The 12,639-nt window shown below is 39.9% G+C and overlaps 1 protein-coding gene across 1 annotated transcript; it reads left to right on the top strand.

Annotated features, from left to right (window-relative positions):
* Positions 1–3,841: 3,841 nt before the first annotated feature.
* On the top strand, positions 3,842–11,115 carry LOC131254908 (putative UPF0481 protein At3g02645). The gene is made up of 4 exons (XM_058255611.1): positions 3,842–5,458; positions 10,168–10,283; positions 10,877–10,945; positions 11,061–11,115. Exons 1-4 carry the CDS (start codon positions 3,842–3,844, stop codon positions 11,113–11,115), a joined length of 1,857 nt encoding a protein of 618 aa, XP_058111594.1.
* Positions 11,116–12,639: the final 1,524 nt, after the last annotated feature.

Genomic DNA, 12,639 nt, shown 5'->3' with positions numbered 1-12,639 from the left:
AGTAAGTTAGTGTGGACTGACACTATGTGATGACTTACAATGAAGAGATCTGGAGGTCGAGAGGTCGAGACGGAGTGAGGCTAAGATCGATAAGTTGATTGTTCAGTGGTAGATCACGCACGGTAGAATTAATAGGACGAATTTTTCTTCCCTTCAACTGAGAGAAATTTCGGTTGTCTCTATAGTAATAGGCCGAGTACTTGGTACAAGGACTTTCTTCACTTATAATAAAGAAAGTTCTTATTGTAGATTACGCAGTCCAAGTAGTGTTACTAATTAGTAGTTCGAACTCTTCTCTAAGGGCCGAATGACTTGTTGAAGACTGTTTTCCCTTACACTAAAGGAAGTCCTAATGGACCGTGTAGGTCGAATAGTTAATAAATCATTTAAAATAATTTATTTCCCTAATTTAGGAAAGTTCTTTTATTGTAGAAGCCAATAAACAAGTAAAAAATACAACAATAGAATCATGAGCACATTTTTTCCTTTTAAAAAGGGAGGTCGCTCTTAGTCGAGTAAGTCGGTCAATCGACGTGCTCCTCAGTATCTGATGTTGAGGTACGCTGGCCTCGTTCTTGGTCGTTCTCTTTCTTTCTTTTGGCATTAACAGTAGAGGGCTCTCCCTTTTTTTTCATTCGCTTCATATCCTCAGTCGAGTTATTTTTTCTTCAAGTAGCTCTTCATGAACTAAAGAACTCATCGGCATTGAAATTTTTTTAAAGTCGATTAAGTAAGTTGGCGAGGGTAGTTGGGTGGTTCTTACCAATAGAGAAGAGGAACTTTCTTTGTTCGAGGCCAGCTACCATGGCAGTCAGAGCTACTAGTCGGAATAATTGTCAACCTGGATAGCTTCGACGTTGAAACGAATGGGGTAGTCTCTTAACAACTCGTCCTCCCTTTGCTTGATTGTGAGAAGATGACCTGATATCTTTCTTCTGTCTCTCCCATCAATGAACTATGTGAGGAAGGCTTTGCTGAGCTGCGAGAAAGAATTGATGGATCTCGGCTTTAACTGCTTGAACCACTACTGAGCAGCTCCTGATAAGGTCAGGGAGAATGCTCAGCATATTACGGAGCTCGAGGCATCATGAAGCTATATCCAAGATTTGAAGGACTCGAGGTGATCCGCCAAATCGGCGGTTCCAGAGTAGGGGGTTATCTGCAGCATCCGGAACCTGGGCGGAAGCGGAGACGCCATAATGTTGTTGGTGAATGGTGGTTCTATTTCTTCGAACATGGCCTTCACTAAGGTCGGTACTTGAGCACGGTAGGCTTGTCTGATGTCATTGATCTACCCTCGAATTTTCCTGAGCTCTGCCTCCTAAGGGCCCTCCTACTCGGTCACTAATTTGTAGTTTTTCCACAGCTCTTCTTCTTTGGTGTGGGGCGCAAGTTGCAGTCAATGAGCGTGGCTACTCCCGAAGTGTCGAAAAGAGCCTGGGCTGGCAACTCAGGAGGTTGCTTGCTTTTTTACGAGTTGACCAGTGCTTGAAATGGTACAGTGGTAGCACCCTCCTCTACATCGCGATCGAGGGGTGGATTCTGTCTCTTGAGCAGTTGCATAAGTCAATTCATGTATTTATTCAGGGCTTCGACTCGGTTCTCCAATAGGACTAATCGAATGCCCCGAGTGCGGGTTCGAGGGGCGGGCGCTAAGGGAGTATAGTCAGTTTGCTGCTGGTAGGGCTGGGCACCCTACTCGACTGATAATTCAAGAAGAGCTGGGATAGCTGTAGCAATGGCAGCTAGAGCCTTCTTCTTTCTTTCACCATTGTGGTTTTCTGGTAAAGAAGGAACAATTTTAATGTCATTCCCATAGACAATGTTAAACTATTGATGCAAAAATTCGGTCCACCCTTTTTGACCTTCGAGTACCTGCACAGGAAGAAGACAAGGAAGACCCTAGCTAGAGCAGGGGACAGTCCAATGCTAAAGTCAGGATAGGAATCTGAGTCTATTAATATTGAGGGGTTTTGGGTGAGAGATTCTGTGTACCTTTCACCGTAGGTGGAGCACTTATTTATAGTCTTTTGGGAGTGGTGGCGCATATGACAATGACTCTTGGATGGTGATTGCGTATTACAGAAGATATCTTCTTGCGGACATGTTGTAATTGATTTCCCAAGATCCTTGTGAATTTATCGGAGGATAATCATATCATATCTTAATATACTACAAGTGTATTTGATTCTGAGGTGGTGATTAATATCCAAGGCTAACTTTCAAAGTTGGTTCCTAAGGCTGAGGTCGGTATTCGAGGCCGACCTCTAAAGTTCGTAACCGATGTTGAATCCTTTGGTCGAGGTTGGTATCCGAGACTGAGATCGGGGTGATTTTCCGGTCCTCAAGCACTCCATAGTCTTCGAATATATTCATTTAGTTAATCTATTTTTACTAATATCAGAAATAATGCATAATTACAACCATTTTAGAACTTGTGTCAAGATTCCTACACATGATTCTCCTTTGGTGGGAGATGTATATGCACTGATTCTCCATGCAAGCTTAGTGCACATGATCGTTTCCTTCTTTTGCGATCAATACCATAGTTATTTGGTGGGGCAGACCCGTAGGTGGGTTTTACACAACTTAAATATGGTAGCCACTCATCCTCCCCATGTGGCGCTGGTGTCCACTATACAAACCATCCAAATTGTGGCTTATATTGTGAATGGAATGTCTCTAAAAACATCACATTGATGACCATAATCTAAACATCCAATCACACCGCTATTCTTCTGGGCAGGAAGCTGCCGCGCGCTTTTGGTTCTGGTGTGGTTGGACTGTAGCCTGCTGGCAGTGCTAGTCCCCTTGTGCTGGGTCTTTGTTTTTCTGGTTGCTTTTGTTTTCCTTTTGTCCTTGTATATGTTGTATAGTGGTCTATATAATAGGTGAGGCTAGCCATTTTTGTGGTGCAAACATGAATGATTTGTACACCTCATTTAGCTGGATTAATAGAATTATAGTTGGTGTGCTCCCACTTTTCTAAAAAAGAAAAAAATAAAATAAAATCAATCAGTGGCTATCAAATGGATTGTAATTTAGAGTAAAATGTTAAGTAGTTCAAATTCGATGGGAACAAAATCAGACAGTAAATGTTATCTTTTTAGCGTAATTTTTAGATCATGCTCCATCCACAGTTTAGGATCAGCAATTTGGTACTGTATATTTTCGTAAAACCATGCCATGTGTATGGTTTAAGAGTGGCCAATATTTTTTAAGGAGGCCAGACCCAAGACAAATCTTTCTGAGCTATGGTTAGATCCAAGACAAATCTAACCTATGGTTAGTGTAGAAATCGATATGTTCAAGGCCTACCCTGATGTTTTAATGATATCCAATCCGTCCACCATGTGAGCGCACCTCATATTCACACTGAGATTGATCCAAAAATCACATGAGCCACACCATTCAAAATCATGGCTAAAACCTATAAATCATGTGTCGTGGTCCACCTGGGTTTTGGAATGACCTGATTTTTTCGTGTACATTCATCCTAGTTAGATGCATCTTCTTAATGAATTAATTAGATGGCATATACAAAACATGGTGGACCCCACAAATCCATTTGTAAATTAAACTTATCCTATAAACAAATTCCTACTGGACACACCATAATTAGTGCAACCATGGATAGCCCCTTGTGGTCTCCTTTAGAATGTTACAAAATTACAGACATTCATAAAATTAACCAAAGCTACACGTAACCGAATAGCTTTACAACGCATTGAAAACATGTCTAACTCCTTATAAAATAAGGGATCCATCTTCCTTAAACACCATTCACCACTTCACCAAAGTAACCTACCCCCTAAAAAAACGTTCCCCTTCCAAGCAAGACATGTCTTCCCAACATCTCCAAGCCTTGCCATTGAATCCAGCCATGGACGAGATCCGTTGGATCATACAAATCCGCCGACACCTCGAAGAATACCAGGAGGATGAAACCAACATCCCCGTCTGCATCTTCAACGTCCCAAAAACCCTAATCGCCACCAATCCTGATGCCTATATACCGCAACAAATTGCACTGGGTCCGTACCACCGCTCGCGACCAGAGCTCTATGAAATGGAGCGGTACAAGGTCTCCGCTGCTAAAAGAACCCAAAAACATCTCAAAAGTCTCAAATTCCAAAGCATCATCGATCGGTTCATGAAGCTCGAGCCCCGGATCCGGTCATGTTACCATCGTTACCTTGACTTCAGTGGGGAAGCCCTGGCGTGGATGATGGCCCTTGATGCGTCGTTCTTACTTGAATTCCTAAAAATCTTCACTGCCAAAGACAGTAATGTCTTAGAAACGATATCATCGAGAATGTCTCATTTGGTCGATTACACGGGGAGGAGGTCAGCCCATAACACAATCCTCCGAGATATAATGATGCTGGAAAACCAAATTCCACTCTTCCTCTTAAGAAAGATGTTAGATTCTCAGCGCCCGTCGACTCAAGAAGCCGATGAAGAACTATCAGCAATCTTGATGGAGCTTTGCAAAAAGCTCTCACCGTTAAAGATGATGGAGAATTTCCCAGAAATCCAAGTCAAGCAGCGCACGCACTTGCTCGAGCTTCTTTACCACACGATGGTGCCGAAATCTGACGAATTGAAGGAGACCAACGAATCTGAAGAAATAACAATTGAAGTGACGATAAAAGAATCATATGGCAATGCAGGCCATGTCTGGCTGCTCTTCAACATGATAGGGGAATTCATGTCGTCTCTCAAGGTTCGACCCGTCTGCTACATTAAGAAAGTTCTTATGTCCAGACCCGTCAAGTTGGTATTGAAACTCCCATGGAGGATTATCACACAACTCCCCGGATACTCCATGTTAAAACAACCTGTGGAGTATTTCTTTTCATCGTTCCAGGATAAGGAAAGCACCAAACCAGTAGATTTGAATCCAAGCAACAACAACAACAACAGGCCCCCTTCAGTCGAAGAGATTACCATTCCTTCAGTGTCTGAGCTGATCAACGTCGGTGTAAGATTCTCGGCTACCAATGGAGATTTATCGACCATCAGCTTCGATTCGAAGACCATTACATTCTATCTCCCAACTGTTACACTGGACGTGCATACGGAGGTCATGCTACGGAATTTGGTTGCGTTCGAGTCGTCGATTGCAAGTGGGCCATTGGTTTTTACGCGATACACCGAACTGATGAGTGGGATTATAGACACGGAAGAGGACGTGAAAATGCTGAGAAATAAGGGGGTTGTTCAGAGCTGTTTGAAGAGTGATGAAGAAGTAGCGAATCTGTGGAATGGGATGAGCAGATCTATGAAAATGACCAAAGTGCCCTCTCTAGATAAGGTGATTGAAGATGTGAACAAGTATTATAGTAGTAGATGGAAGGTCAAAGTTGGAAAGTGCATGAAGAAGTACGTGTTTGGGTCGTGGCAGTGTCTAACATTTCTGGCTTGTATTTTGCTGTTGCTGATGACGGCTTTACAGGCATTCTGCTCTGTCTACACATGTGCTCGTTGGCTCAATCTTAAAACCTAAGTGATTGGAAATTTAAATCGGACCACTAATCAGGTAGACCACAGTTTCTGAACAGTGGTGAAAAATCTTGGCCGACGTTTTCTAAGTGGTCCACCAGCCTGATCATTAGAACATCTGTACAGTCATACCCACATGTGGACTGACTAAACGGTGTCGCATGTATTTGCCATATGTGGTGGCGTGCAGTTGTATGCCTTGTACATGCGTGAACTTCCCGAACACTTTATTTTTTATTTTCTTGGACATGTGGACTTGGAAAAGATGTGTTGTAATTTCAATAATATATATAAAGAAATACTCACATACATCTAGTTGGACAGTTCAAATTGGACCAACCCCATTGGTTCAAGTCTTATACAGGTGGACTGGGAATGCATGTCATACATTCAGTCGATTGGTTCATCAAACAGGGCTTACTAACTAGATTTTATGGATAAAAAAAAAAATAGTAAATGGTTTTAACAAATAGAGTCATACATATAAGTTGAATTTCAATGGTTGGAATGGATTTCTAATAATATATATACTTTTCTTTTAAAAGAATATGCTAATATTAATCATACAAAATAATATTTTATGCCTTTCTTATGCTTATAAGAGACTCTACTCTATTAACAAACTGGATTCGTTATACATGCAGTGTATTGTCTTAATACATCACACTTATACACCCTAAATTATTTCATGTTCTTTGGAAACAAGTCTCTTCCTCCTTGTGCTTTCTCTTCTACATTCAATGTCCTCTCCTCATTTCATGCTCTCTCCCGTGGAAGGGGTCGCATTGTGAAAGAAAGCTTCCCACGTGAACTTATTGTGCTGGGAAGCTAGGCCAGTCTCTTCCTCCTTGTGTTTTCTCTTCTACATTTAATGTCCTCTCCTCATTTCATGCTCTCTCCCTTGGAAGGTGTCGCATTGTGAAACAAAGCTTCCCACGTGAACTTATTGTGCTCTTATTGTGCTGGGAAGCTAGGTGAGGCCTGCCGTGATGTTTTGTGATTAATCTACCTATCCATCAGTTTTACTAGATCATGTTAGGACATGGGCCCAAAATTAAGATAGATTCAAAACTCATGTGGGTTGCAAGACAGGAAAAAGTGAGGATTGAATGTGCATAAAATATTGATGCAACCAAATAAGTTTTGGATTACATTAATATTTTTATAATATTTTCAGTTCATGCCTCACAAGAGTTTCAACATGAGGTCATGGGTTTTGAGTGCCCATTGTGGTGTAAGTCCGTGTTGATATAAATATCACGGTAAACCTAAGGAAGTTTTCAATGATAAGCATTCTCCTAACCACCTTTTCGGTCATGCAACCTAGATCTTCTTTATTTCTGGGGATCATTTCCGAATTTGATCTGCCATAATGGATGGACTGGTGCATGTCACAAATGTTATGGTGGCCCCACTTAGCACTACCAAAAAATCGAGCAAAGGCCACAGACTTTGAAAGTTTTTGGCTACGGATTTAATCCGTAGCAATATTACTATAGATTTAATCCGTAGCTAAAACCTGATGGGTCTGTAGCTAAAACGTACCTCCTCCCAATAACCTTAATGGTGCTTAAAGGGCTCAATGGGACCCATTAGAATATATGTGTTTGATCTAAGTCGCTCATCAATTCTGATATATAATTTTAGTGGATGAGCCCAAAAATTATGTAGATTAAAGGTCAAAGTGGACCACACCATAAGAAATAATAAAAATTAAATTTCTATTGTTAATATGTTGTGTGGTCTTCTTATAGCTTCGATCTGACTCATTTTTTGTATCAACACTTAAAAGACTTTAAAATTAATGGACGGAGTAGATAAATAAAATACATCACGGTGGGCCCCACATCCTAAAATCCAAAGTCCAAATGGGTTGTCCGTCACGCGCCTCTGCCAAAATGAAACGCACCCCTCCCAAATCTTCTGCCATTTTCTCCCGTGCACAGCAACCTCCCAAAACCCATCTCTAAATCTCTCTCCATCTCTCTCTCGCACTCAGCCTCTCTCTTTCCCTTGCCCTCTCTCGATCTCCCGCTCTCCCTGTCTCTTGGCCGTATCCCCTCTCTCTTTATTTCCCAACCTCTCTCTCTCTCTCTCTCTCTCTCTCTCTCTCTCTCTCTCTCGCTAGGGTTTTCAAAACCCCATTTCTCTGCAAGAAGGAGAAGGAGAAGAAGAAGGAGAATGAGAAATCTATTTTTGAAATTTGAAATCCCCTTTCGCCGCAAACGGTTAGTATCTCTCTCTCTCTCTCTCTCTCTCTCTCTCTCTGTTTTTGAAATCTGCCGCGTTGAAAAGGAGAAATAAATCTCTATCCATTATATCCTTTCGATGACTCCACATGTTTTCACAACAGGTATACTAGTGGCTGTTGAGTTGAGTTCTGCCCTTTCTTCTAAAAATCACCCGTGTTTTCACAACAGGTATACCAGCAGCTCCTGCGGTTCCAAAGCCTCCAATACCTTGGTGACTGTAATGTTGCCACCCATAAAAAAAGAAGTTAGAATATCTTGTGAGTTGTATGAGTTCATACATGCATGCACCAGTCTATACAATCTAACCAGGCTAGCAGGCTTGACCAGTTCAAATGTAACCAGCTAGTCCAATGGCTCTGTTCAAACCTCTTTTTTTGGCTTTATTATTTTTTTTTTCTGGTTAGAGAATTTATTTTTTTATATAGCAATGTAGAATAAATAAATAAACAACACATTCAAATCACTCTTTGGCATAATTGGTGTCTTATGTGGAATCTTGCCCTTGATTTTGGGCAGAAAATCAGGTTATTCCAAACAAGCCAAAAGCAGTAATTGGCGATCATGCTTTCATGGCTTAGAGGATATCTATAAAGAGTCATGACGTCTTTTTGCTTCAAATGTTGATTGTTGTATTTTAGTTAGTACCTACATTTTCTATGAGGTTCCGGTATTCAGACTCGAGTTGGTTCAATACCATGAGGCTGATTCAGCCCTGAATTGGGTGGGTCCCAACTCATCTCAGGAACAACCAGTTGATCCAAGTCACCAGGTCTTTTAACCATGGTATTCAAGGTTCCAGCTAGTTGAACATTGGAATTTTATTTATATCATGGGGAGGGAATCCCATATGCCCATGTCATATGAGAACGCTAAATGAGATTTTTCTACTTGATTATCTTTGGTCCAAGCACTGACTGAGCATTGGTGTCTCTAACATGAATTTCTCCAAAAATAGACCATGTTGAAGCATATCTAAAATTTGTATCTATTCTTAGATATAATGCATCATTCCCTTTCATTTCATTATTCAGTGGACAGTCTTGGTGTTCATGAAATCAGTACCAATGTACATTTCCCCTATTTCATAGCTCTATTCCAACAATTGAATCAGATATAGGTGATTGATCTTGGGTAATCAATAGTACATGCTCAACATTTGCAAAAAAGTAGGTAATATTGAGATCGAAAGAATTGTATGATCCTCGATCCATGCATATGCACGATATTCCCACCTAGTGGGAGTCATGGTTCAATGATCCAGACTATTGGTTTGTTGGGACCCATTTGCAGGTTATGGCATATTTGTACACTGGTATGCGAGGTATTGATTTAGGATTAAGAACTACACTTATAGTTATGGGATGTGATTGTCGGATGTGCATTTCATATTTATTTCATATGCTTTGTTTCTCTGCATCATTATTCTCGTAGGGTCTCACAACTTTCACCCTTCTCTTTTTCTAACTGTATGATAATAGTAAGAGCTGATTTGGTTGGCTATCTTCCCTTGAAATGGACTTCTACAACTTTTCATCTTTGCATTTCATTTTGGACTTTTTATTTTATTATTTTATTTTTTTAATGAGTGATTGCTATTGTTATTGCTTCATAAGTTGGTTGGTTTTTTTTGAAGATGCTATATCAACGGACAATAACTAATCTACTACAGGTTCAAGAGTTGAATGGACAGCAAGTGGTTTTCATCTGAATAGTGATGGATGGATGGATGACGATACAGATGAATGGCCAGCAGGGAATAACAGATGAATAGCTAATAATTTAGACGGATGAATGATCAGAAAAGTGGCCTAAACGGCTATGATTTGGACTGAAGAATGGCCAGCAATCTCAACTGTAAATGGACAATAATCTGGGATGTAAAATGAGCAGCATGCTGGTGTTAAATAACATACGATCTGGTAGTGGAAACAGGCAAGAATCTAGACATGAGTTAAGGTTTAGATTTGGATGAAGACAGAGCTTAGATCTGGACATTAACTCAACTCAAATAAGAGCTCTTAACTAAGCTTAGATCAGGCCATTATCTGAGCTTAGATCATATTTGCAAATGATGGGAAGCCTATGCAGTTTGTGTCAGCAATGTACTCTCTTCTTCTCTATGGGATTCACCTAATCATTTTCTTCAGTTTCTCTTTCATGCCACACATGCAATTTCAATTAGAGATAATATGGTCCTGCTTATTCATGTGCCAGGTCTGCATGTGTTGCTACATCTAGATGCACGTGGCCTTAGGAAAGCTCTATTTATTTAACCTTTACTGATTATCTTCTTTCCATATTGAGCAGTATATTAAATGAAATTCATCAGCTGACATTGCATTTCATTTGTTGTTAGATTATGCAAATTCCTTGTTCCTTTATTCATTTCAACATATTTTCTCATGTGCAGGAGCTGCTGAGGATTGCATCTTTACAACATCTGAAAGGATTGCTTGGGATAGTTCATTTCACTATTAAGATGGGATTCTTACTTGTAATACTATCTGTTTTAAGCTTATACCTGAGGTAGGAAACCATATGGTTTTTTTCCCTATTCTGTTACACAAATGAGAAATTATACAAATTCTAATAAGTTAGAACATGAATAGTGTCCCAATGAGTAATTGAATTCCTGAGAGTAGTACTCTTGATATGAATAAAGAAAGGTCAGTTTTTCAACAAAGAATGCATGTCCTTTTGTTTTAAAAAAATTATATGATTGCACTGATTTGTGATGGTTATTAGGGATGAAATGGCTCAAAGTCAGGGCATGGCTGAAGAAGTTATTTGCTAGAAGGTGCATGGGATGTTATTCATGTTATTGAAGTAAGTTCTATTTGCTTTTTGCCTTGTCTATTCTAATTTTGAAGTTCTTATGCATGCATAGTACTTCCCTTTCTATTTGATGGTTCCCATAATGGATTGCTTATAATTCCTTTGTGGGGTAATTCTAACCATCCAATTAATGGGTTAGAAAAGGGATGTTTATAAGTAAGAAGGCAAACTTAGCATGGATTTGATCATCAGATCGATCTGATTTTTTCACGGTAAATCTTTAATGTGTTTTGTACTTAATGGTAGTTTACATCCAACTATAATTAATTACTTGATGCTCCTAGGAGAGCATTGGAGCAGTTCTCTACTTTGGGTGATGCAGCAAAGGTTATCACTGATAGAGACACTAGGAGGTAGAGGGGATTTGGGTTCGTGAATTTTGCTAGTGATGAGTCTGCCAGTAGTGCCTTATCTACATGGATGGCGAGGTGAGTTTGTTTTTCTCTATATCAATTACACAATATCCAGGAGAATCGAGCATTTGCTGAAGCCGTTGAACTGTGCAGTGGACACCTTTTGGTGATCCAATGGATGGGAGATGCCTACCACAAAGATCTTCCTCATCAGATGGTCCCATATACTAGCCAGTGGTTGGAACTTACTAGTATCCATTTGCATTGGATGAAGAGGAGCATCTGCTAGGGAAGATACTAGTGTGGCACATCCCATGCTTTAACCCAGCAGATCAGTGGCCTAGGTTACTGAGCCCGAATTGTAACGTTGCTGTGTGTACTTGTATATACATGAGATTCTCATGTTGAACAAATTGGACTGGTCAAAACAGTTTTATGGGAGCATTTCTCTATGCTCTCTTTCTCTCTCTACTATGTGTGTGGGGAAATGATGGTCATTTATATGGTGTAAATGAGCCCATTGGGACACTTGGATAGTTCTACCAAATTAGTTTATTAGATCAAGAACACACTGGGCGACCATGCAAAATTCACACAGATTGGTTTTGTTCCACTAGCACAATGCGGAATCACAGAGATGGATGATTTGTTCCACTAGCACGGTGCCCTTATTTTTTATAGCCATCCATTTTCCAAGCCATGGATGGGCTGTTAAAGGTCATCTGATAAAAGTGTTTGTTTAGAAAATATTAGTGATCCATGATGAGTCCCAACAAACAAATGGCTCAAATTGTTGATTGGATGTATCTTCTAATAAATGATGTAGATCATCCATTTTATCTTCTTGGATCAGATGTCTAGAATTTTCAAAATAGATCGATTGGTTAGACAGTCCAAGTGCCCTGGTGAGGTTTTTTTCACCACTATTCTGGTGATCTTTTATGATCAGGTCAAATCATATTGCGGTCATGGTATTGGGGAGCTTTTTCATTGTGCTCCAAATATTCCCCATTATGCAAGTATCCTTTCTAAAAATAGTAATAAAGTTTTGGAGACGTGACTTTGTATTTCATTATGTTACTAACCAATCAGCCCATGAACAATGCCAAATTCAGCTTAGGCATGATCATATATGTGTGGGTCATGTTTACTTAATATCTTCTTCACTCACTTGTCAACTTCCGCTGTTAGCTATGGTAGCTGTTTCCTTGACCCATAGTAGGAAATGTAGTAGTCGGTGTGATGAAAGCAGGGCAGACCTTTACAACTGAACCCGTTATCAATCCAGGTATCCTTTTAAGTAGAGAATCATATTGGTTTCTGTTTTTGGGACATGAGTTTTCAAGTTCGGTGGATGGATGGTCTTCATCCAAGTATTAGACCATTGATCTGATGCATCTTACCTTGGATGGGGACTCTTCAAAAACCTTGAAGGCAGAATTGCCATCGGATAGTTGTTATATTTCTAAGAAATGGACAGTTATGTCAATTTATCTATTTTTTCCTTATTTCCATTTGCTTTACATTACCATTGCATGATTATTCTTTAATTGATTAATATACTTTTCATATCCCCATTCATCTCTTTAGATGTTGTTTGAGCATCACTATCTATACCAGTGATCAACATCAATCCTTGAAGGCAACTAGGCAGACAACTAAAACACTAAAAATGCAGCGATTATCTCTGGTTT

This window comes from Magnolia sinica, chromosome 9, assembly GCF_029962835.1.
Source record: "Magnolia sinica isolate HGM2019 chromosome 9, MsV1, whole genome shotgun sequence".
Taxonomy (NCBI): Eukaryota; Viridiplantae; Streptophyta; class Magnoliopsida; order Magnoliales; family Magnoliaceae; genus Magnolia; species Magnolia sinica.
This window is presented reverse-complemented; position numbering and strand designations above follow the sequence as displayed.